General features: G+C 37.1%; 1 protein-coding gene across 1 annotated transcript; it reads right to left on the bottom strand.

Moving 5' to 3' along the window:
* Positions 1-5,518: 5,518 nt before the first annotated feature.
* Positions 5,519-21,831, bottom strand: LOC103718147 (NADH-ubiquinone oxidoreductase B18 subunit). Its single transcript, XM_088717592.1, has 2 exons — positions 21,329-21,831; positions 5,519-5,718 (listed from the first exon to the last, which is right to left on the bottom strand). Exon 1 carries the CDS (start codon positions 21,686-21,688, stop codon positions 21,365-21,367), a length of 324 nt encoding a protein of 107 aa, XP_088573718.1. The 5' UTR covers positions 21,689-21,831; the 3' UTR covers positions 5,519-5,718; positions 21,329-21,364.
* Between the last annotated feature and the right edge of the window lie 1,697 nt (positions 21,832-23,528).

Raw genomic sequence — 23,528 nt, 5'->3', positions numbered from 1 at the left:
GAGCATACCTCCTCCGGCTTGGGGACACTCAGTCTTACCAACCTGAGGACGCCTGAGTTGCACACTGAGATTACGTCCATCCGCAGCACGGTCGTGCAGACAATTAATGTGTAAGGGTCGTGCAGACACCCGGTTCACTCAACAGTCAAAACGCATGGCCCTTGCAGGCCCCTGGGCTTACTCAACAATTAAAGCGTATGGTTTCCGTCGCCTATGGACATCGAGTCTCTCACGGCAAACCCGTATGCCTACAAATGATGGCGACTCCATGATGACAGGCTCCGGCCTAATCTCCTACCATGATAGCATTGACTTACATGATCAAGCATTAATGACCAATTGTACGGCAACCAATTTGCTCTGTCACGTCACAGGTAGCCCAATCCTCCCTATAAAAGGGGAATTCCTCCACTTAAGGTGGGGGGTTCTTTTCCGTCTCACTTTTTCTTTCCCCATACAGACCCCTGACTGACTTAACCATCGGAGGGCCGGCGCCGGAGAGCCCAGCCACCGGCTTCTTGCAGGTCTCCAGGAGGACGCCGCCCGCCGACGCGCCGCCACCCAGGCAGCGAAGCTCCTCTTCTCCAGCCGACGGCCGCCCCCGGATCCAATTTCCAGCAACAGTAAATAGGTTGGATTTCAAAACACTAACATAAATATTATTATATTTGACAAATATAAAAAAATAAATTATTTTATAAAATTTTATGATAATAAACCTACTCAACAGGTGGTTGAATCGAGTTTGGACCGAGCTCAGCTCAAGATACCACGATATCTAATCAGGTCTAGATTCGATCTAGTCTTGCCTTTGAGCCTACTTTCTAGACCTGAGCCCACTACTTATCAGGATTCGAGCTTCTTGACCGAGCTCTTGAGTCGTTTGTTTCTATTTTTCGGATCACTAGTTTGGCTTTATCTTGCGAGGACGGAGCTAGTGGAAAAAGGGACGGGGATGATGCAATCGATGTTGCATGAGAGTGGAGTGGTACGAGTGCACGTAGAGTTACGGATGAGGGAGAATTAGAGAGGAGGACGAGAACAAAAAAAATAATTTTATATTATATAATATATATATATATATATATATATATATTATAATATATATTATAAAATAGGCTTAGGAGGCTGAGCCAATGTAAACCCAAGTTAGATCTATTTAATGGGCTGGCTCAAATTTCAGATCCAGCCTAGCCCTTCAGGCTTAAAAAACAATCCTAGACCTATCCAAAACTGCGGATGGGCTACTTAGAATTTGAGCAGCTTTACACGACAGCAACGATAATATCAAAAATCATCCATAGATTTTGTTTAAAAATTTAAAATAACATGATGCTTTTGGAATAAAGCACAACTTGGTGGGGGAAAGTTGAGCTTCTTTCAAGCATGTAGATCCTAGGAGACCATCCGGAAACTCTTTGAGAGAGAGTACTTTGGAGAAAGAGAGTAAATATAAAAACTATAGCTCATATAATTGGTTGGTTCCGCTAATTTTTTCACTCCTATAGGGGTAGCTAACAAAAGCTAAGTCAAGTGCCTTTTGGCAACATTTTTTTTATTTTAAAAAAATATTTTTATTTTTAAAATTTTAAAATATAAACATATTTAATATAGTTAATTTTTTGAAAAATATAAAATGATAATAACAGCCGAGTCCATGATAGTGGTGGCAGAGATATATGTAGAAGCTATAGTAATGATCGTGGTGGTGGCGATAGTGATAGGAGGAAGCTAAGAATGTGGTCGTCACAGTGATGATGAAGGTGGGGTGTGGCGACTATTGCAATTGTGCTCGTGGGTGGTGGCAGTGTCAGTGGAGATAGTATAATAATGGCGGTGATGATAAGATTATAGTAAAGTAGTGGTGGAGACGACAACAATGACATAGTGATGATGATGATAATTGTAAAGACGGCAGTGATATTGAAGGTGTTATATAGAGTGGACGTAAAAGATATAAATTTCTTATTTTTAAAATATTAAAAACAATAATTTTTATTTTATATTTTAAAAAATAAAAAAAAAATTAATTTTTAAAAATAAAAATTAGAAAAAAATGTAATAGATTTATTTTTTGGATTTCTATAACTTTATTTGTAAAAAATAAAAGTGATGTTAATGATTTTTGTTTAAAACAATATATGTACTTTGGTCGAAATGATTGGTTGTGTAAGAATTTGCAGGAAGGGAGAGAGAAACCTGTGCGGTATTCAAAGTTACAAACAATTAATTCTTCTTGCACGTGAACAAGTTCCATCGATAGTCACCACGCCAGGAAATGTCATCCCTACGCGACTAGACATTTACTCCACGTCCTTTTTGGGTTCCACAATGCTGCCATCAAAACAAGTTTTATATTTTATGAAATCCAAAAACGTAACAACTAAGTTGGCAACAACACAGGCAAACCATCATTTCATCATGATGATCCAAAAAAAATAATATTCTATGGCCAGAAAGAAGATTAACAAATTACTTCCTTAATACTTACATGATTTAGGTTGTCACGACCCCCACCCAAAACAAAAAGAAAAACATCATTCTGTCTACCAAGTACAAGCCATTTTAATCGACTTAATGCTTTTAAAACTCGTTTGGTTCGTGGAAAGTATTTTTCCTATGATTTTTAGAAAACAGATCCCTAAAAAAAAGATATCTGGAAAAATACTTTTGGCATGTTTGGTTGACAATGAAAAATAATGACAGATTTTTAGAGTACTTATATTTGATTGACCATCCACTTTCCTGAAAAAATTATGTGTAATTTCTATTATATCCTTAATAAAAATTAGGTCTTTAATGTCTCTTTAATACTGAAGGGTTTTTTGGAAAAAAATAAAAATAGAGTGATTTTCGGCTCACGGAAAAGTAACTTTGTTATGTTTCTTATGAGAAAGACTTTTTCATGAAATATGGAATAGAACTTTTCCGTCTCTCTTATTTGAAAACTCCAATTAAATAAGAGACATCTCATTATTTTTTTCGTTGATCATACTTTTTTCTCTTCTTTTTCTGAGAACCAAACGAGCCCTTACATTGCTTGGCTTGCATCTAAAAAAATCCAAACTAATGGATTGGCGAGCTACATTGTAGCTGATTAGATGAAGCCCGCGTTCCGGTCACCTCCCAAGGGGTAGCAGTGAGCTTAACCCTTTATATACTTTTGCATGTAAATGGATTTCCAAAAGCAAGGGCACCACTGCACCACCTCGAACGTATCAACAGCACCATGAACACGTAATGAAGTGATCCTCCCCCACCCCCATATAAAACTGCATCCCATGAACCGATCAAAAGATCCATCAATCGTCCTACGCAAAGGCAGGGGACATGGGTCCATGAGAGAGAGAGAGAGAGAGAGAGAGAGAGAGAGAGAGAGAGGGGTCACGGGCGGGGAGACGAGGGTGGGTACGGAGGAGAGAGGAGGTGCCGTGCAGGCACCGCAGGGGCTGGCCGGCGAGAGAGGAGGATGGTCACGTTATATACCATCAAAAGAGTCCCCACCACCCTCTCGAGTGCATGCAGGGAATAATTACACCACCCCGCCCTGCCCCCCATCATTATTCTTGGTTGTGTCCATTTGAAAGCAGAGGCTGAAAGGGAATTTTTCGCTCATTTCACATAGAAAGCCATCATTCCTCTCCTGATTCACAAACCTGTCCTCGGTGCCATCCTTTGTCTTGTTGACAATCTTCAGAAAGATAAAGTAGGCATAGTGTTCTTCTTCATTTAGTTTAGCCAGGTTTGATCATGTCTCTTTAGTGAACAAATGAGTTTAGGTGGTCCAGCCTTGATTGGGACTATTGATTCAGTTCCATATAAGGTGGTTGGCCAACTAGACCTATAGCGGCTGGTTAGAACTGAGCATGACTAAGAAGAAGATTGTTTTCAAGTTTGTTCAAATTGGTATCAAAGTCCGAATCTTGACCACAAAACGTTGATAGTTAGGTGTTCTTGGGATGATTATGATATAATCAACCCAAACCAAACCAAACTTAACTTTCAATGATAGCCAATATGATCATTTCACCTGCTCTTCTTTGCAAGCGTATTGATCGCCATTCTTGATTTCCATCGCCAGAGGACATGTTTGACATTCTATATGATTTTGTTTTCGTTTTCATAGCTATTGAAAAATTTCTAAAGAAAGAACAAGGTTCAGTTAGGTAGACATATCAGAGGAAAAATATGATTGGTACTAAATTGTTCTACCATCACAGAAAGGATACTATGAATCCCACTAAGGGTTTTCTTTTTGTTTATGTAAGATATCAAGAAATTCAGAAACTTGTTTGAAATGAAGAAGATTTGCCACCATATTTTTCATAGGAAGGCAATGTTCTAGTGCCTCCCTATTCCACTCTGTTGCACTAAAATATCATTAGGAGTTAGCAATCTTTAATTGCGCCAACCAAACTTTTGTATGTTGGTTGGCACCGTTCTAACCCCATGGGCAGAGGAAGGTAGTTGCCATGCAAGAGACCGGAGGGAAAACATTAGTTGCCAGCTTGACAATTCATACAGACAGAAGCGGCCGAATGCATTTGAGAGCCTAAGATGAACGCACTAAAAAAAAAAAAGTTCTTTTTAAAAAAATAAAAAAAAAATTAATAAGTGCAAAATACTCTAATCTATCTTGCCAACCTGAATAAGTGCAAAAAATAATGAAAAAATACAGATGTGTCTTCCACTACTTTGAGGGGGGAAAAAAAAAACTTTGAGAGAACTTTCTCATACGACATGTACGTAGTGAAGGATTTGGCTGTCAAGGAGGCGCTTGACGGCAAAAAAATTCCAATACCCTGCTGATTATGAATTGATTTGAGGAGTGTTCCAGAATACTTCCAAAATAAAAAAAAAATCAACCAGTGATGGAAAGTCATAGATTGATGATTTAAGGCATTCTACAGAAATATCAAATTCCATCACCAGTGATGGAAGGTCCTTCAATTCATTGTGAACCCTAATTGTCAACCTGCAAACTGCGACACTTACGAATAAGTCATGTTTGATGACTTTCCCATCCATAATTTCTAACTTGCCTTCAATAAAACTAGTCTTAAAGTCATTTCCAACAGACCCCTAGGAAACTTCTAAAGGTCAGAGAAGACCATTCCTGTAAAAATATTCCTTTCCATGTGACTGTACCCACTTTGGGCCGAGGAGAAATCCACAAGCAAAGGACCACAGAACAGGTCCACATTGGAGACTTTATTGCCTGGTCCAAGGCCCCAAGTACTGATCATAGAGCTTTTAAATGGCAATACGGCTGGGAGCAGCGTAAAGAGTTAAAATAGATTAGTTAACTGCATGAAGAGAAACATCCAGAGATCATTTACCTCCCTCTAAAGTCATCAACATACTATGACTTTAGGTCGAAACCATTTGTCAGAGCCATCGATTGCATGGCTCCGTATGGACAGATGGCTGGCTGCACCAAGTGAAAATAAGAAGCTGGGTTGGGGCATAGTGACACAAAGCATCCAATTCCATGATCTTTGTAACGTCAGGAACACGCTTGTAGACAAATAGTTTTCTTATTTCAATAGCTGGAGCATTAGATGCACAAGGATAAAATTGAAAAGCAAATAACATAAGTCAGGTTTTATCTGATTCCAAATGGCAGTCCTGATGAAACAAACTGAATTTTAGTCCATGGATACTGTGTCACAGAACATCAAAAGGTGCCTTTCTCCCAGCTATGCAATCCCCACTTCCCTGTTGAACAGAAAAGGTCTCACAAATAAATCTATAACGCATATGATGTGCAGAGAGTAAGGTTTAAATAGAATCTAGAATTCCAATTAAAAAAAAGACCTTGCTGAACTCATAAATAAAGGAAAATTTATTATTTTAACCCAAAATGGTAACACATGCCCCAAGGCAAAATATAACAAAGCATGAAAGTGTAGTTTATCCATTTTATGAAGAGATCTCCCGGGGAGGGGCACCTGAAGCCAGACTAGAAAAGCAACTTCATTTGTGTGCCCTTTTCAGTGAGTAACTCGGTGGAACCCACGAACTAGAATATATGCAAGAAAACAAGCACATATCAAGATATAAAGAGGGTGTGATTTTATTGTCCCATGTTTCTATGTGGGAGAGGAGGGGGGTAGCTAATTTTTGTTCTACCACTCTCTCCCCGTTTCTTGAAAATCATGAGCATAGCAACTGAACAATACAGGTGAAATTTAATATTTAGACCATTTCTCATGTACGCAAAAACACAACTACTTTCAAAAGTATGCTAGTTCCAACAGAGTGAAATATTTCCAGGCTATAAGAAATAACATTTGTCGCCTTGTTCACTTCAAACTTTTGTTAATTCATCTGTATAGCATCAAAGTCCGTTGGCATATTAAAAAGGGTGCCCCAACTAGACCTGTTCATGATGGGCTAGACGACCTGCCTGGCCTGCTCGGGATCAAAGCATTTTGGGCAAGCTTGGGCCCAAGGTTATAGGCCAAGTGGGCCGAGCTGGGCCTGAAAAATAAGTCCATCCAATAAATAGGCCAAGCTTGGGCTTGTGGATTAAAGCCCTGCTTGAGCTCGACCTAGTCCCAAATTTTTCTATTTAATAGTGTCATTTGTTTATGTCTGATGCATTTGTTGACTTAACTGACAATTTGTGGCTATTTTTTTATTTTTGATGTACTTGTAAGACTTAATCGTTGTTGATATGTAAACTTATTGGATAATAGAGATATTGTAGATTGGCAGTATTATAAATTATTCATATTTTGTATTTTATTAAAATGTTTTAAAATATTTTTAGTAACTTTTAAAAAAAATAAAAAAAGGACACATCCTGGTCCAAAGTTCAAGGGCTACACTAGGACCTAAAGGTAGGCCTGAAGGCTAGGCCGGGCCTAGCAGAGAACGAACTTAAGTATATTGTGTTCACCTTTGGACAAAGCCAACTCAAGCCTGTCCTGAGCCTGGTACATAAACAGGTCTAGTCCCAATGCATAAAACTCCCATCACTAGGGCTTTTGGAAGGGTCGGATGTATGTAATTTTACCCCCACGCGCAAAGAGACTATTTCCATTTTCCGAACATGTGACATCCAGGTTACGATGGAGCAACCAACAAATTCCATAGACATACTATTTTAATAAAATCAAGATCATCGAGAGTTGCAATTGGCAACAATCAATGACAAAAACTTCAAGAATGAAATAAATGCATCAAGCCATAAGAAGATTATTGCTATCTTATCAGAGAATTGCTAAATATCTGCACATAGTTTCACATAAGAATCAATGGTACTCCAAAAAACATATTAGAAAATTCAGACAACATGACATGGGATAAGAAATCTGTAATAGTTATATAGGTTGGCTTACAACCATATATCTACTATCACATATATGCAGGAATATCTGTCAACAACCAAAATGATCAGTTCGTTTTCTACAAGAATATTTTTTGTGGCAACATTAGAGGTAGATAATAAGAAAAAAATTAAAACAAAAAAGAAACCACAAAATAAATTTATTTCATACACTAGAGAATCTTCAAGTGGATAAACGGTGATTTTGATGTCACTACATCAAATCATCACTACCATCACCTCAATCATTAGATCGTTGTGAAAATTTGGTTGGCTCTGTTGAGAATTCAAAACAAACCTAAGCTACGTTCTATCAATCGGATGGTTTTTCTTCTATCATTTCTCTTTACGGAAGATTTCGCTACCCATCTGCACTCCTATTTAGACAAGTATGTCCTACTACTTTCATGCTAAACAGGCATGTCAACCATCGCCATACAGACATGCTCACCAAATCTTATCCAAACCTTGGTTGCCAGAACTAGGATCGAGTGTGCGGCAGTAGATGGGGGTGCGGGGAAGCAGATATTTTAAAAACTCTCATAGTAAGAAAGCACTTAGGAAGCGGGTACAAGTTTGAAATTCTAAGAGGATTCCGAATCAGATGTATTGCCCCTAGATATAAGATTTCAGCTATTAAGGGTCAAACAATGTGGAAGCGAAAAATTTAATTAACCTGATTGATTGTTTCCACAGGAAGGATCATGTGGATCTGGTTTTGCCTCATAAATCGTAGTAGGGGTTAGATTGTTTCAGATCATTGATTAAATCGCAGATCTTAAGAATTTTATATTTATTTCAAAGTATTTTAGATTATGAAAGAAATAAGAATATTGAAAAATGAGTCAAGTGTAAAGCAGATAAATCAAGAAGAAGAAGCCATCAAACATAAATATAAGAAGTCTAGCTCTTGTACTATCATAAACTCATATATGGTACTGCTGATGAAGCAAACATCATCTCCAACTACTCAAGATATCTATTATATACTGCCACTCCAATTATCTCAATTCAATTACCTTTAAGGTGGAATTTGTTTGTGAAAAAAGGAGTAAGGTTTTAACAATTAGTTGCAAGAATGCAAAAGCAACTCTTGTTTCCACAAACTCCACAAAACCCTTTCATTTAGTTTTTAAAAACTAAATTCGCTGACACTGGCTTGCTAATCTTATGTGCTCAAGGCTTAATAGTGATAAACAAGTAATTCTACAATCTATAGGAAAATTAAAAAAAGATGAACCCTCCATATATGGGAATAAGCATATTGAAGTTAAATCTTATTATCCAAGGGATTGCTTTTCCCATTTTATGGATCTAGATCATATGATCATATCTGATGCCAATCCAAGGATGACTTCCAGATCACTAAGGACCATTTAGTTTGGAGTCAAGATTCTGAGAGCAATGTTCACTAGCAGAGTGCTGAAAAGGCCCATTTCATGATAATTCAATGCAAATTTATAAATTCCTACACTGCCAAGCAATGAGATACCTGCTTTAACCAAATGTTTTCATCCCCACCCACCCCCCCCCCAAACACACACACACACCCTGCCTCTTCTCCAATCTGATTGGCCAACATGCAAATGAGTAGAAGATATGTTTCCCTTAATCTCATCAAATGCACGCTAGCTTTCAGATAAATGTTCAAACAATTTATCTTAATATATAATATGCAGCCAGAATAAATTTTTTGTATGAAACAGCATGCTCAAACTGCCCCATTCCATTCTTATATGCATGAGTACTTTGCTTATCAAATTCCTCCCAATTATCAAAACGAAAACAGTTACATTAAATTCTGATATACTTCTAGGTATATCAAGATTCTGCCACTACCTGGCATGAGCACTCATAGTGAAATAATCATTTACAAAGACTCTTCTAGTATAGCCTATGAACTGAGAATCCATCTTAAGCATAGTCCTATTGCCAAACAAGGCATGGAAGCCAAATTATCTAATTCATCGGATGATATCCTATAGAAACAACCAAGAAAACTTTATGTTTTATGATTGTCCTAACCAAGATCCGCCGAACCGGTACTGATGCCCATACCGGTCAGCGGACAGGTTGGTACGAAACCAAAATAATATCGTACTAACACACGGTATGCTTGGGCATGCTGGTTCTATATCAGCACACCCAATTTTTTGTTTTTTTTTTTAGTTTTTCAAGTTCAATTAATTGATCATCAATCATTTTCCATTTTTTTAATAATTTTAAATCTAATTTGACGTTTTTTTTTTTAATGTTTCAAGATCTTACTTGACTATGATAGTTTTAAGGTGCCTTATTTCATTTTTATTGTGTTTCCTTAGAGTTGACAGAACTGTTGGGTCATCTAGATTAATTTAAGTGTCACTTGGTATTGCACAATATGTACCATACCAGCAAGTTGACCTAACAGAATACTAGCTGAACACTAATACTTGGCATCCTATAGTGCCACTACATGCAAATCAATGGCACAGAACTGCAAGAGTATGTATCATGCCAGGGAGATGCCAAAATGTGGTACTTCAATCAATCTAGATATCTCTTTACAGGGGGCCACATAGAGAACCCTAACTTTGATTGTTCTGTGAGTAAAGCAAATTTAATGTCTTCTTTAGTTGTATTTAGTGGATTGCTAAGATTAGGGTAAGAAGTTCATAAAAAGAATATCTTACTTATTTCATATTAACTTTTTGATTCTAAAATCATCCATGACATTCCGTGTCTAGACTTCCTTAAATATTCAAAGTAACTAATCACAACTCTATCTATGAATGCGGACATGCTGATGAAGTGATGATAATGTAAAATATCCAAAGGAGCTTAGGCTGAAACAACGAGCTAACCCAAATCGAGTCTTTTAAGAATCAACAATAATGCTAGAACTTATACACATATATAATGTTAAAGAATATAAGGGAGAGTCTTAGAAGCTTTTTTTGTATGCTATGGATTATTAAGATCTCTCGAGTCTTATGGACTTGAATTTCTCCTAAGAATTCATGAAGTAGGTGAAGTTTCAGGTTTGTAACATGATTCTGGATGTGGATATGTCAGTTTTACCTGCTTCTTGTTGTAAGGAGGATAGGATTTTTTACATGATCTGTCCTTTCCATGCTTTGTCTTCTTGTAGACTTGGATATGGTATAAAAGTGTGAGAGAAACGGGGCAAGTGAGATTAAGGTGAGGGGAAGGTGGATGTGTGGATAGTGGGACTTTGCAAGAGGGCTTAAAGCACGAGAAGGGGTCAAGCCATGGATAAAGGATAGAGAAGATGGTGGGGGAGTAGAGTTTTAAAGGAGTCAAAGGAGATGCATGGTATGGACCGAGACTTACTCAACAATACTAGCAAGCCAACAACCAGAAACATTGTGGCAAGGTGACAACCAAGTGAAAATAGGTAAGGCAAAAAAAGGTAGGGTTGGGGAAAGTTAAGACATTAGTGGATTAGATTAAGACCAAGAGGTGAAGTAGGCAAAAAAAGACTCACAAAGCGCAGAAACATGATCATAATAAGGAAGAGCTGACAAATTAAAGAATCCTATTTTTAACACTATAATGGCAACATTATAGAGTAAAATAGGAGATCACTTTGAGTTTTTTCTCATAAATTAAAGAATCCAATTATTTCTAAAATGGTCATGATTGACCTAATTATCTAGATATCTTTTCCCCCACACATTCTTGAATTACATCAACTAGTGTAATCTATTATTGAAGTTGCTATTGACAAATCAAATATGTGCCTTTATGGGGTTTATAGAATCCTTACTTCGCATATTATTTGCTTGCGCTTAACTTGTGATGACTAAATACAGCTCCAGTCAATCCACAAGCATTAGTCTAGCAAATGCTAGAATGTCAATGTGCATGCGTGCAAGTGAAACATTAAAGCAACACTGGGTTTAGAAAACGAGGAAAGAGTGATGGAAAATAGATTTAGATGTTACAATCATAAGCAACGAAAACCAATGAGGGCTTCTTTTGTATGGAAAAAGTAGTAAAACAAGGGAAACATAACCAATTCTGGGTAAAGTTGTGCATTAGCTAAGGATCTAGCTCTTGAGTGAAATCTATGGAAGTGAATGTTTCATAGGTGATTCAAAAAAGATGGTGTAAAGCTTCTCAATCATGGTTAGTTTAGTAATAAATATTAAGCAATCAATAAGTTAACACAAGCCATGAATATGCATTAAAGTGTAGAGAGCAAGAGAGAGTGAGAGAGAGAGAGATAAAGGGAAAAGAAAAGAAAAGAAAAGTCAAGAAAAGTACACCTTGGTTTCCTTTAGAAAAAAGAAGCTTGTATGCAAACTGGATTATGAACAAAGAGAGAAAGTTAGAGGGAAAGCGAGACCAAGAGAGCAAGAGAGAGAGCAGACTAAGAGCGAAAGAGAGATTGAATACATAAACAAAAACTAATTTGGAGCAAGTTCGCCGTACCACCCTGAATCATCCGATTCAGGGTATACCAAACCGAACTGAGGGCAAATCGGCACAGTTCCACCTATAGTTCAGGAAATCTGGTGAGGGATGGAGAGAGGGAGGAGGAGAGAGAAGGAGGGAGGGAGGGATAGAGAGGGAGAGAGGGGGGAGAGAGAGAGGCCAAGAGGAGAGAGAGATGCCTCGAAAGCCCTCATCTCCTCTGCAGGCCGCAGGGGGTCATTCCTATTTTGAAACGAAATAGGGGTAAATCCCTACATGTTCTTTTGCAAATTCTTAAGTCAGCAAACTTAAGAGTTTGCACAAAAAAAAAAATAGGGCTCCGCCCCGATTTCATTACGAAACAGAAGCGATCTCTTGTAGCTAACAGAGGAGATGAGGGCTTTTAAGCCCTCTCCCTCCCTCTCCCTCACTCTCACCCTCCCTCCTCCCTTTCCCTCTCACTCCCTCCCACTCTCTCTCTCTCTCTTCCTCTCCCTCTCCCTTGCCAGCTCTCTCCTTGTCGGTATAGCCTAGAACGACACACCACGATTCCATATTACCAAGCAACTGATACGGATCCAAGTATCAATACAGCCAACCTTGATTTGGAGATCAATACCTAAAACTATGTAAAATTTTAGAAAAAATGAACACATGATTTATGTTTTCTATACATATACACACAGAGAGGAAGAACCAAGGAACCCCAGAGGGTAAGAGCGCCATGGTCCGTGTAAGTTGCTACACTTTTCTTGCAATCTTGTCCCTTGTTTCTAAGAATCCATTTTAGCAAACATAAGCATCCCTTCTCCAAAACAAATAACATCAAATGTGGCCCTTCCCTCCCCCTCTCACCTTCCAACCCTCTCTAGAATGAAGATATGACAGCATATGAATTACCAAATCCTCCCGAGTAAACAACTTTATCCACCCAACAGTTGGAATGACTAAAAACATTCTCATTCTTAGTTAGCAATCACCTATTGGCCAATTTCCACATGTAAAAATTAGAAGGGAGATTTGCCAAGTTTTGAGACATCATAGGTTAGGCATAATCCCCCTCTAAATACCCCTCTCACCAACTTGTCCTAGTCCCAAAAAAACCTCAAACAACATACTGAATTCATCAAATATATGTTCTCAGACATTCCTCACTATTTGAATCTGGGAAATAACCACAAAAGAACTCAACTACATTCTGGCATCAATACCATTTTGGATTCGTTCAAAACTTATGTACAGATCTTTTTATCACACAAACTCAGGAAACAAATCCTTCTAAATTCTTCCATTACATAAAATTGCTTTCTTCATTCTTACTAAATCTATTTAAGGGAGAAAATAAACTTAGAGGAGTTCGATAATTGATTGGCAAGCCTTCTTGTTGAAATGGACCTAAGATCTTTTCCTTTCTTCTCTATCTTAACCATTTCCTTTATTATTTACTGCTATTTTATGTTTTCTTTAGATCTAACCAACTCCTGTCGATAATGAGTTTTTACCATGATTGTGGCTGCATGGATCATGACTGAAATATTTTGATATAATTTGTACCACTTAAAGATATAAACAACATTTACTTTAACTTGTTTAGATATAAGAGATATCATTTATTTAACTAGGAAGATTATTTAAGAGCTAGCATTTCCATATTATAAAATATCTTTTTCTGTGCAAAACCTACCTAGGTTTTAAGAATATTACATATATATATATATATATATATATATATATATATATATATATATATATATATATATATATAGTTTGATAGTTAGCATCTCTCATACCATACAGTTTTGCATTGAGCCAACACTTTGCACACGTTAGAACAGAATGATCCGAAAACATACCAACAGACAGTCAAGGATCCATGAAGATACATCAATTGAATCATAATTTCCCAGTCTTTGTTAAACAGCTTGATCTTCATAAACTAAAATATATGGACCTATTTTTGATTCTTGAGTACATCATCTATAATGACTCCTCATGAATAGGCCATTGTTTTGATAACCACTAAAAACACATACAAATACAAATTTACTACTCTAAAACCCTAGCATCAAAATTGCAATTGTGATGAGTGTAGTTTTGCAGAAAAGCAATAAAAATTTAGGCCACAATTAGACTGATATTTGAAGATATTCATCACTCTGTTGTATGTATCTTGGCAGTTTAGTTGACACTAGCATGAGATAGACTAATGGCATTTGGTAACCAAAAGCAGTTTAAGAATGTCTCAACAAAGCCATGGTTTGCAATTGTACCTTCCTTACAGAACTTAAGGCCTACAAAAGTCAAGCATAATTGATAAAAGTATGATGTATTTTATTTGACTAGTCAACAACAAATAGAGGAATGCCTTAGATTTGTGTTGAACAGTCAAGAATAAGGGGAATGGCATAACTTGAATGGATAATCGGCCATTGAGTATTGATGATGAACACAAAGCAAGGGTGGATTGATGTTTTTTTCCAAATACTTGTAGTAATTAGGATAGTGATGGTGCTACAATTAAGGAGGTGATGTTTTTTAAAAAACATATCCACTGACTAGGATTACTTTGATTTTTCTGGATATCTCTAAGATTATCAAAGGCAGCCTCCAAGACAGTACAACTGCCCCAACACTTGAAAATTTCTTGGGCTTTAGAATGGACAGCTACCAAAGTACCAAGTCTGACACCTAGGCAAGCAAGCACCTAGCTACCTAGGGGACACATTTGTCTCAAGCAAGCACCTGCACTCATTCTGTCTTCAAGAAATAGGGTGATGATATTCTGAAGCTGGTTTTGATGTTTCAAGAGCAATAAAAAAGCTTTTTTTTTCCATTTTAACTATTATACAAAGTTTTTTTTCTTTTTATGTTTTGTTTTTCTAGGAGTCAAACTATATGCTAAACATTAAATCATTGATAAAAAACTTAACAATTCCAAAAACAATGATGGATACACTTTCAAGAATGGGTGTGAACCAAAAAATTATAAGTTTTTAAGATCTCTAGCCTACACATCAAAATGGTACAAAAATGTAACATAAATTGTAGTCCACTAAAATACATAGTAGGGCAAATAGAATGAAGATCCACATCATTAATCACGATATACATCTTAAAACATACTTAGATTTGAATTCATAGGTTTCAATGATTAAATTAGAACCAAACATAGCATCATGCTATTAAAACAGTTCATTTTGTTTGCACCAATTTGATGCACGGATTAAAGACCACAAAAACACATGATTTTTGGGTTGTAGACATTTTCAATTTGGATGGCCCATCATTAGTTTTGAATAGTTAAATCTTTTGCCAAAAACTTAATATTTTACAATGTAGGCAAACTCACTATAGGCAGACAGACCAATAGACAGCTAGCAAGCCAAACAAACAGGGTTGTCAAATGAACCTATTTGCTCAAGCCTCGTTTAGGCAGGCATGTAGGCAAGTGAGTAGGCAGATAGACTAATCAATTGACCGCCATAAAATTAAATGAATAGACGGATAGATAAACAAAAATTCAAATAAGGTTGCCCATCGAACTAAGCTACTTGAGCTTGGTTCATGCTCAGCTCCGCTTAATTGATCCTCAATTTGCACTATCCATCAATTAGTTTTGAATAATTAAATCTTTTGCCAAAAATTTAATATTTTATTGCATAGTCCAACTCTCTCTGCATAGGTAGGTATATAGACAGATGGCCAACAAGCCAGACAGACAGGGTTGTCAAATGAACCCAATTACTCAATCTCGATTCAGTCAGGCAAGTAAGTAGGTGGACAAGGCAAATAGACTGACCAATCAACCGACCCGACAAACAGATGATACATAAATAGACAAACAAGGTTGTCCAATGAACTAAGCTACTTGAACTTGGTTCGTCTCAGCACGTCTTGAGCTTGGTACATGCTCGATTCAAAACTAAAGGAATACATCTTGGACCACAGATATAGGCTTGAAATTAATTTTGGGTTGAACCAAAAAGCAACCCAGCTTGATCAAGCTTGGCTAGATAGGCTCAAATCATATTATATATTATATTATATTATTTATATATATATATATATTGACAATGGATAGTTGGATCTTAGGTATAATGGTAACATGACTAGAGTTTGGTTCACTAAGATAGGCCTGACCTCCCCTCTTTGGTCACTTGTTTCGCCCAAGACCACACAACACCAACTTCTTCTTCTTGCATGACCCTAAAGGGCCCGTACTTCCCTTTTCTTCCATAATAATACCACCAATGTTAGAGCCCTCTCCGGCCACTAATGATGTCATTGGCTTCCATGACCTCCCATTTCTTCCCCTTGATCTTCTTTCCACTCTCTCTCTCTCTTCTCTAAAACCCTAACCTCACACAAGCACCAACTAACACCTCTGTTGGCTTCCACCACCACTACTAGCTCCACCAAGCTCCTTATCTCCCCTTCTCTTCTCTCTAATCTATCCTCTCGATGCTCCCCCTCTCTACTCTAAATTCTAATCCTCCAACATCCGGCCACCCCCACTATCGCTGGTTTCCACCATAACCTGTGCTTCGGCTACTTCTATAGCCCGATTTAGGATCATCAAACTAATCAATTAAGCTCATGTTCAGCTCAGTTTGAAATTAAGTGGTAAAATCAAAGGCTAGGATCATGAGGCACAATTTTATCATGATGATTCAAGTCCTTATGCAATTAGGTGTGTATTTGTTCAATATTTTATTAGAGTCATGGCTATTAAGTAACTTAGACGTTAAGTTACTCGGCCACCAAGTTAGACTTTTTGAGTCACTTGGCTATCAAGTTACCTAGCACACAAATAACTTGGTCTCCAAGTTATTTCTTTTATTTTATTGGTTGCTTGGTCTTTAATTTAAGGTAGGCTATATATATGTGTGTGATAAGGGAAAGCCAAAGATAGACTTGAATTATGAGTTGTATTGTGAGAAACAAAGTTGTTTCTCTCTTCTCTCTCCTCTTTAGTGCCTTCTTTTCCTCTCTCTCTCTCTCCCCCTCCCTCTCTTCTCTCTTTCCCTTTGTCTTCCTCCCTTTCTTCATCTATTCCTCTCTCTTGTCTATTACAATTTGAACCATACCCTCGAATTAGATTATAGGTCAATACCAACTCTTCCACTTTAACCCTAAAACCCTAAGAAAGCTCTTTCTAACACGAAACATTATATAAACCCAAGGAATGACCAAGAAAACTTCCTTGTTCCCTTCAATCTTCTTAGATTTTTCACTTCTGCTTCGTTTTCTGTGATATGGCAGCAAGACAACAAATTACCTGTTCCCCAATTTCACCCAACCCTTAGGCCCATCTACACATAAGGAGACCATCCCCTTAAGTTGTCCTACATCATTAACCTTGAGTTGAGCTCGAAAGAGTTGGAACAAATCAACCTTGATCTAGCCCAAAATTGATTTGCGCCCAAGACCCAGGCTCAATCAAGTTCGGTGTATTTACACCCCTACAGACAAACAAACAGATCATACAAATCCCTTGATGGTAGAGATCCCAAGGAAGCAAATAAAGATGATGTATCAATTCAGTGGACAATCATCAATCCAACATTTTCTCCTCCCCCACCAATTTTGTGCCACTTTTATCTTTCTAAACCACAATATAGACCACTTTTCTTAGAGAAGTGGATGACATGTAGCATCGAGATAATTCAAAGCATGAAGACAACTAAAATTGATCTTTGAGTGTTTTCTTTTTTAGCTTACATACTAGCTTTCAGTATTCAGGTTGAAGGCATACGGGCAGTTCTTTTCTATTTGACTGCGATGTTTTCCATGGATTTGGGGAGCATTAGGGTGTACTTTGTTTTTAGCAGTGAGTTCAATTCTCTGGAACACCAACCTGCTAATTCTCATAGAGCTTAACGAGTTTGGTGGATTTCCACATTTTGGCTCAAAATAATGATTCATGTTCTATAAATTCACCGCATTGGTTTATAATCCACATTCTTAAAACATAGTGCCTTCCATCTAAATACGTTATTCTCACAGAAGTTCTTTGAATATATGTATAACAAAATGCATCTTAATTAAAACCATGACAACCCTGATCAACTAAATTGATCTCTCACATCAATCAATAGATTTTTTCCTCTATCATCAAAGGATTATGTTTGTCCTACTCTCACTCTTTCAAGTTGAAGATCACTCTATTTGTGCTGAGTTTTATGACATATTTGGTCTCATTAAGGAATTTAGCTATTTCCCTTCTATAAAGAAACTACCAAAGATGCCATTAGAAAGTAAGCTACCTATCCAAATACAAAGTCGTGTCATTAGAGAATCACAGAAAATCTCTTTGAACTTAAATGTGTCCACAATCCAATTTCTTCTCACATACAAATGGCATAACTTGTTTCTGATACCATCTCTAGGAACATATTCTTGGCTAAAACTTTCTTAGAATTGTTAAATCTTTAGTTTAGGGTCATTCTATACTCTCCATTGGCTTACTTACCCTGGATCATACTCATTCTCTATTATAAGGTCAAACATATCGAGGTCCCACAATTTATTATTAGTGTTATCAATTTTTAATGTTTGAAGCATGGTATGCAAATTTTGAAATAGACAACATGTCTCTTCTATAGACTCAATCAACAACTTCAAATATATGGCCATTATAGACTTGGTATTTATTCTGGACTTGCCACAAGCCAAACCATCCCCTTAAATTGCTGCTCTTGTAATATGTTGGCATTGACATAACAATCATTCTAATTGCCAGGTAGCATCTGCACTTAGTTTCATGAGTTTGTAAGGCAATGAGAGAGGGAAAGAGAGGGAAACCGATGAATTGGCAGGTCATATTTATCTACGCCCCCTGTAATCACATCATCATGGAAGAGGGAAGTGATAGCTAGAAAAAGGAGTGCAAGGGATGTCAGAAAAATTTTGCACTACTCTTTTTTTAAAAGGCATAATAGTCAATACATTCTAGAAGCAACAAAACTAACTTTAACTATATCATCTCACCACCCTGTGCTAAAGCCTGCATTTATCCGACCACTTAAAATAGTTTTTTTATCTAAGATCTAAGTGTCCTTAAACCACTCTATAATTAACAAACTAGATCTTTGACACACATGATGCATGTCAGAGAGGAATTACTACTTGGATATGGCAGTTTATCTTCCATTGTGCCACCAAAGATAGTAGGTTGTTAGTTCTGATCACGCTAGATCTTCATGTGAAAGTGCGTTAAATATATAGCAGAAATCGGGAGGTTTCCGTTACATATTAGTATGGATGATACATTCTTCATCCCTCTTTTTAGCCATCCCTTTTGCCCCTCTCAATCTAGTGAATAAAGAGTCTTCAACAAGGAAATGACAGAAAGGGGGATAGAGAAGACATATGGGCATTAGGCCAATAGCTAGAGAGCAGAAGAAAAAATGGATGATGAGAAGAGGGTGTGACAGACCATGTCAAATTCCTTTGTCTCTCTTTTTTATTTATCTATTGCTCTCCTTCACCCTTTTTATTCTTTTTTTTTCTCTTCTTCTTTTCCACTCCAGCTTTCCACTTAGTTCTTTTCTTGTCCTCTGAACATGGTGGAAAAATGTGGGCAGCAGCTAGCTGTAAGTCACATTTCACTTTTAGTTCACCTTTTTTTCTTTTTCCCCTCCATTTGTTTTTAATTCAACATCAAAATTCTAGGTATGAAGCCATACTTATTTTATTTTTAAGGATTTTTATCTCAAGTATCCAACTAATAACCTAGGGTTCAACTTAGGTCGTTAAGAGAGTCGCAACATATGCAGGAAATACAAAAGCATACCTCGTATCATCTTTCCATTTTTCCTGTTTCTCCCATCATTCTATAATCCTATGTATGCCTTCTCTATAATTCTCTGTATGAAAGCAAACGAATAATAAATATTAATTTTATTAATTATATGGACTTCTTATCTAGGTACCCACCTAGTTGTTTAGACATTTTGCTTGGACCTGCCTTTTAAGTGAGTTGCTATCTAGGCAGTTAAGCAACCTTGAATAGTTTAAATCATAAGCATTGAACTACTGGTCAAGTTTTTTATGGGATTTTTTTGCCTAAGTATGGGAATTGGTTAAGAAGTCTAAATCTAGGCATACTTTATGTTAGGTGGTCCTTGGTTACTTACAGTTGTCTTATAGCATGTCCAATACCTACATATATTAATGTAATTAGGGTAGTGATAGATCAAATGAATAAACACGGGAAGTTCACCTATCATATATGCTACTATACATCAAAATTTTGTTGTAAAAGAACCATAATTTGAGGCTTTCTTTGCTCACAAGCCCATGTTTCTATCAACCCACATCTTACCACTCCCTTCCATCCTAAACCAACTCATTTTATCTTAGTACCAATAATTTTATTTGAAGAGCCAACAATTGGCCTATCTACTAGTATAAGGACAAAGGAAGGTTGTATCCATTAGTTTCTAGGTGTCATCTCCACTCCACACTTTGGGATTACTAGCTGCACTCCCAGTTACATAAAATACATGCATTTTTTCTCTCTTCCTTTGTAAAAAGCATAAAGGAGATCATCCAATACAAAAAGCATTTATAACCTTTACATCGCTATAAAATTAAGATATCTCTAAAGAATACTGTAGATAACCTAGTTGCTCATATTAACACATGCATCTGCATGTACTCAGTGGTAGTAGGTGTGCAACTCCAACAGCTTCACTTATACAAGATTCACATCAAAAAGGACCAATAACAACAAGGATGGAAGCTACAAAAAGAAATTGGGAAGGCTAGTAGTGATAGGTCCTTACTATGTATAAATAACAAAAAAGGATTCACATAGTTGACTAAGCAGGAAAAAGTTTGTCCCTTTTGCACGATAGTGATGCATAAACTTTCATCCATGATCATCAAGAATACAAGTGAGATATCCTGCCTGAGAAATGTGCCTTGTGCCTAAGAAAAAAAATGAAAAAACCATGCATTATCTAGACTGCAACCTTGATTCACCTCTTACCTTACACCCTTCACCCGACCCCATTATTTTAAAGGCACAAGAGTATTTAAGATGAGAAACGAGGAAGTTTAAATATATTCATTCTCAAAGCATAATAAAATTTTCCTTTTGTAATTAAGTATAAATTTCTTAATCCTAGGCTGATCACTCCAAAAGTCTTATGTCGACTGCAAAAAAGGTCTATGAACTTGAGAAGGAGATCAAGTAACGAATCCACGCCAAAAACCAAACATAAGCAGCAATACATCGCGGGAGCAAGAACAAGAAGAACCAAATTTACCGTCCTTTCTAAGACGCCACATTCCAACAAACACCCTCACCAACAAATCTAAAACAAACCCACGATTCAAGACAAGGCAAACAAAAATCCCCTCTGAAACCCATAAACCTAAGACTCAAGAAAATTCCAATTTTTCTTGAAGATCTGACATTGCTGGCACTCCAAAACGAGGGATAGATCAGAAACGAGGGAAGATTCCATCAAAAAAAACCGTCAGTAATCAATCAATCAATCAATTCCATCAATCATATAAGAAATAAGAAAGGGAGAATCAATCTGGTTGGCTCAATCGGATACTGACCAGAAGAAAGGAGGGAAGAAGAACGGGGGAATGTTATCAGGTACTGGCGGTGGAGGGGATGAGGGGGATGGGGGATTTGCCCTGGAGCTTGGCGCCCTTCTTCTTCTCTTCTAGCTCGCGGATCTTTTGCATCTGGAGCATGCGCTCCATGACGAGCTCGTACTCGCACTTCTCGTAGGCGTGGCGCTCGGATTCGCATTTCCAAGGGAGGTAGAACTCGGCGACGCGGCACCTGTTGAGGGGCATGAGGAGGTGAGCGCACTGGTCGCGGTAGGGGATGGGCACGCGGGCCTCCACCATCTCCTCCTGCGTCGCGATCATAGGCTTCGACGATCCCAGCTTCACGTCTTCCTCCGCCATTTCCTACTGCTCCTCTCTCTGTATGCTCTCGTCCTCCTTTTTTTTTTTTTTGTGGCTAAAACTCTCGTCCTCTTCTCTTCTTCTCTTTCGTGGCAGGTCTCGGAGACTCGATTTCTCTGGAGCTTCCCAAATTTCACAACCCGTGCGATGCGCGGGTCCGATTTTCCTCTCCGTTTCCCAGCAATTATAACAACATAATAATTATAATAAATAAAAATATTTAGCAGGTATATTTTTGCTATACTCGAGCAATGAATTTTAATAATTATTATTATTTACCAAAAAAATAATAATTACTAAAAAAATCCATCATTAATACTTAATGGTATATCTTTTATTAGCCGGTGTGTGTGCCGCTATACCAATCTCTCCCACCCAACTTCGAAATGCTCTCATGATGGTTGGCTCTTATTCGAAGGGCGCACCCATGATCTGGATCCTACTCGACATTACTTGATCCTCAACAACCCTGGTAACCTTGGTGAGAGGCCCACTTGACTAATAAAAGTTACTATACATAATAGATCTAGCTCTCATACCACTTATCACTAACTCATAGTCCAGAAGCCTATTAATATTCATATCGACAACATCCTGCAGGGTACGATTTTGTTCTTCTGTAATGATAGCCATGATTAACGAAGAGTTTGCAAACATTAAAAAAAAAAAAAGAAGAAAGCAAAAAAAAGAAAAGTCTCATATTTTTCTCTCTTTTCTTTTTCTCTTATCTTTTTCTCTCTCTTTTACTTTTACTGTCAATGAAGGGTGGACCTCAGAGGATCCTTTTCCTATAACCTATGATGTCTTCAATGACCCCTAACCGCTAGGTAACGTGCCAGACCCCACCCTCGGCCAGGCCAAGCACTGCTAGATTGCACCATCAATACTTCCTATAGTGTTATTCGTATCCTAGCATGATTCTTGATTTGTAGATGATCAATTAGATGACCTGGATTGGACCGACCAGGATGTCAAGCACTTCCGCTTGGCCAGCTCTATATGAATATTGAAATTTAAATTTTTAATTTTTAAAAATAATTGTGGTGAAATTTTGATAAAAATATAATTTTTGAATATTAGTTTTTAAGAGAAATTTTCAGAATTAATTGGATCTATCAATTGGTTTCGCTTGCAAGTAAGTAATGCTACTCTTAGATTTATCACTAAATTATTAAATATTTTTGTTTGGAATCATGATTTATGAAATTGATGTATAGTATTTTTAGTTATTGAATATGCCCTTATTTGGAATATTAAATGATTCATGATTGAAGTATTGACTTTTATATGGATTATTTTCGATTGATTTTGATGCCGTATAGTTTTATAATTTTTTTTATTTGGAACATGAAATATATTTTTGAGAAAAAAGAGTATTGATTCAAGACAGATTTAGACTCGTAGGCAAACTATATTTCGATACCTTGTTAGTGGGGGTTGTATGTTGGTATGTTGATACCTTGCTAATAGGAGTTATATATTGGTACTTTGATATCCTGCCAGTAGAGGTTGTATGTTGGCACTTCGATACCCTACCAGTAGGATTTATACGTTGGCATTTTGATATCCTACCAATAGAGGTTATGTAGTAGCACTTTGATTACTACTGAGTTTATGTTTTGGCCTAGCCATAGGGTATAGATATGGTTATAGTTCTGGTTATCAAGATAAACTTGATATTTTGGAAAAAAATTGATTTATAAATAAAATTTAAAACTTTTAAATGATTGGATTCACGTGCACATTGTTTCTGATAGTGTTGTATATTTAAAATTATTGACTATTCATAAAAGTCCCATTAGATTTCTGTGCCAGTACTTCCAAGCCATTCCAACAAGAG

This window comes from Phoenix dactylifera, chromosome 3 (genome assembly GCF_051530095.1).
Source record: "Phoenix dactylifera cultivar Ajwa chromosome 3, Ajwa_hap1_PhDact_Kaust_v1.1, whole genome shotgun sequence".
Lineage (NCBI taxonomy): Eukaryota > Viridiplantae > Streptophyta > Magnoliopsida > Arecales > Arecaceae > Phoenix > Phoenix dactylifera.
This window is presented reverse-complemented; position numbering and strand designations above follow the sequence as displayed.

Bases quoted from the DNA above. Each gene is read 5' to 3' on its own strand.
- LOC103718147 (XM_088717592.1), bottom strand. From the start codon at position 21,688: ATGGCGGAGGAAGACGTGAAGCTGGGATCGTCGAAGCCTATGATCGCG.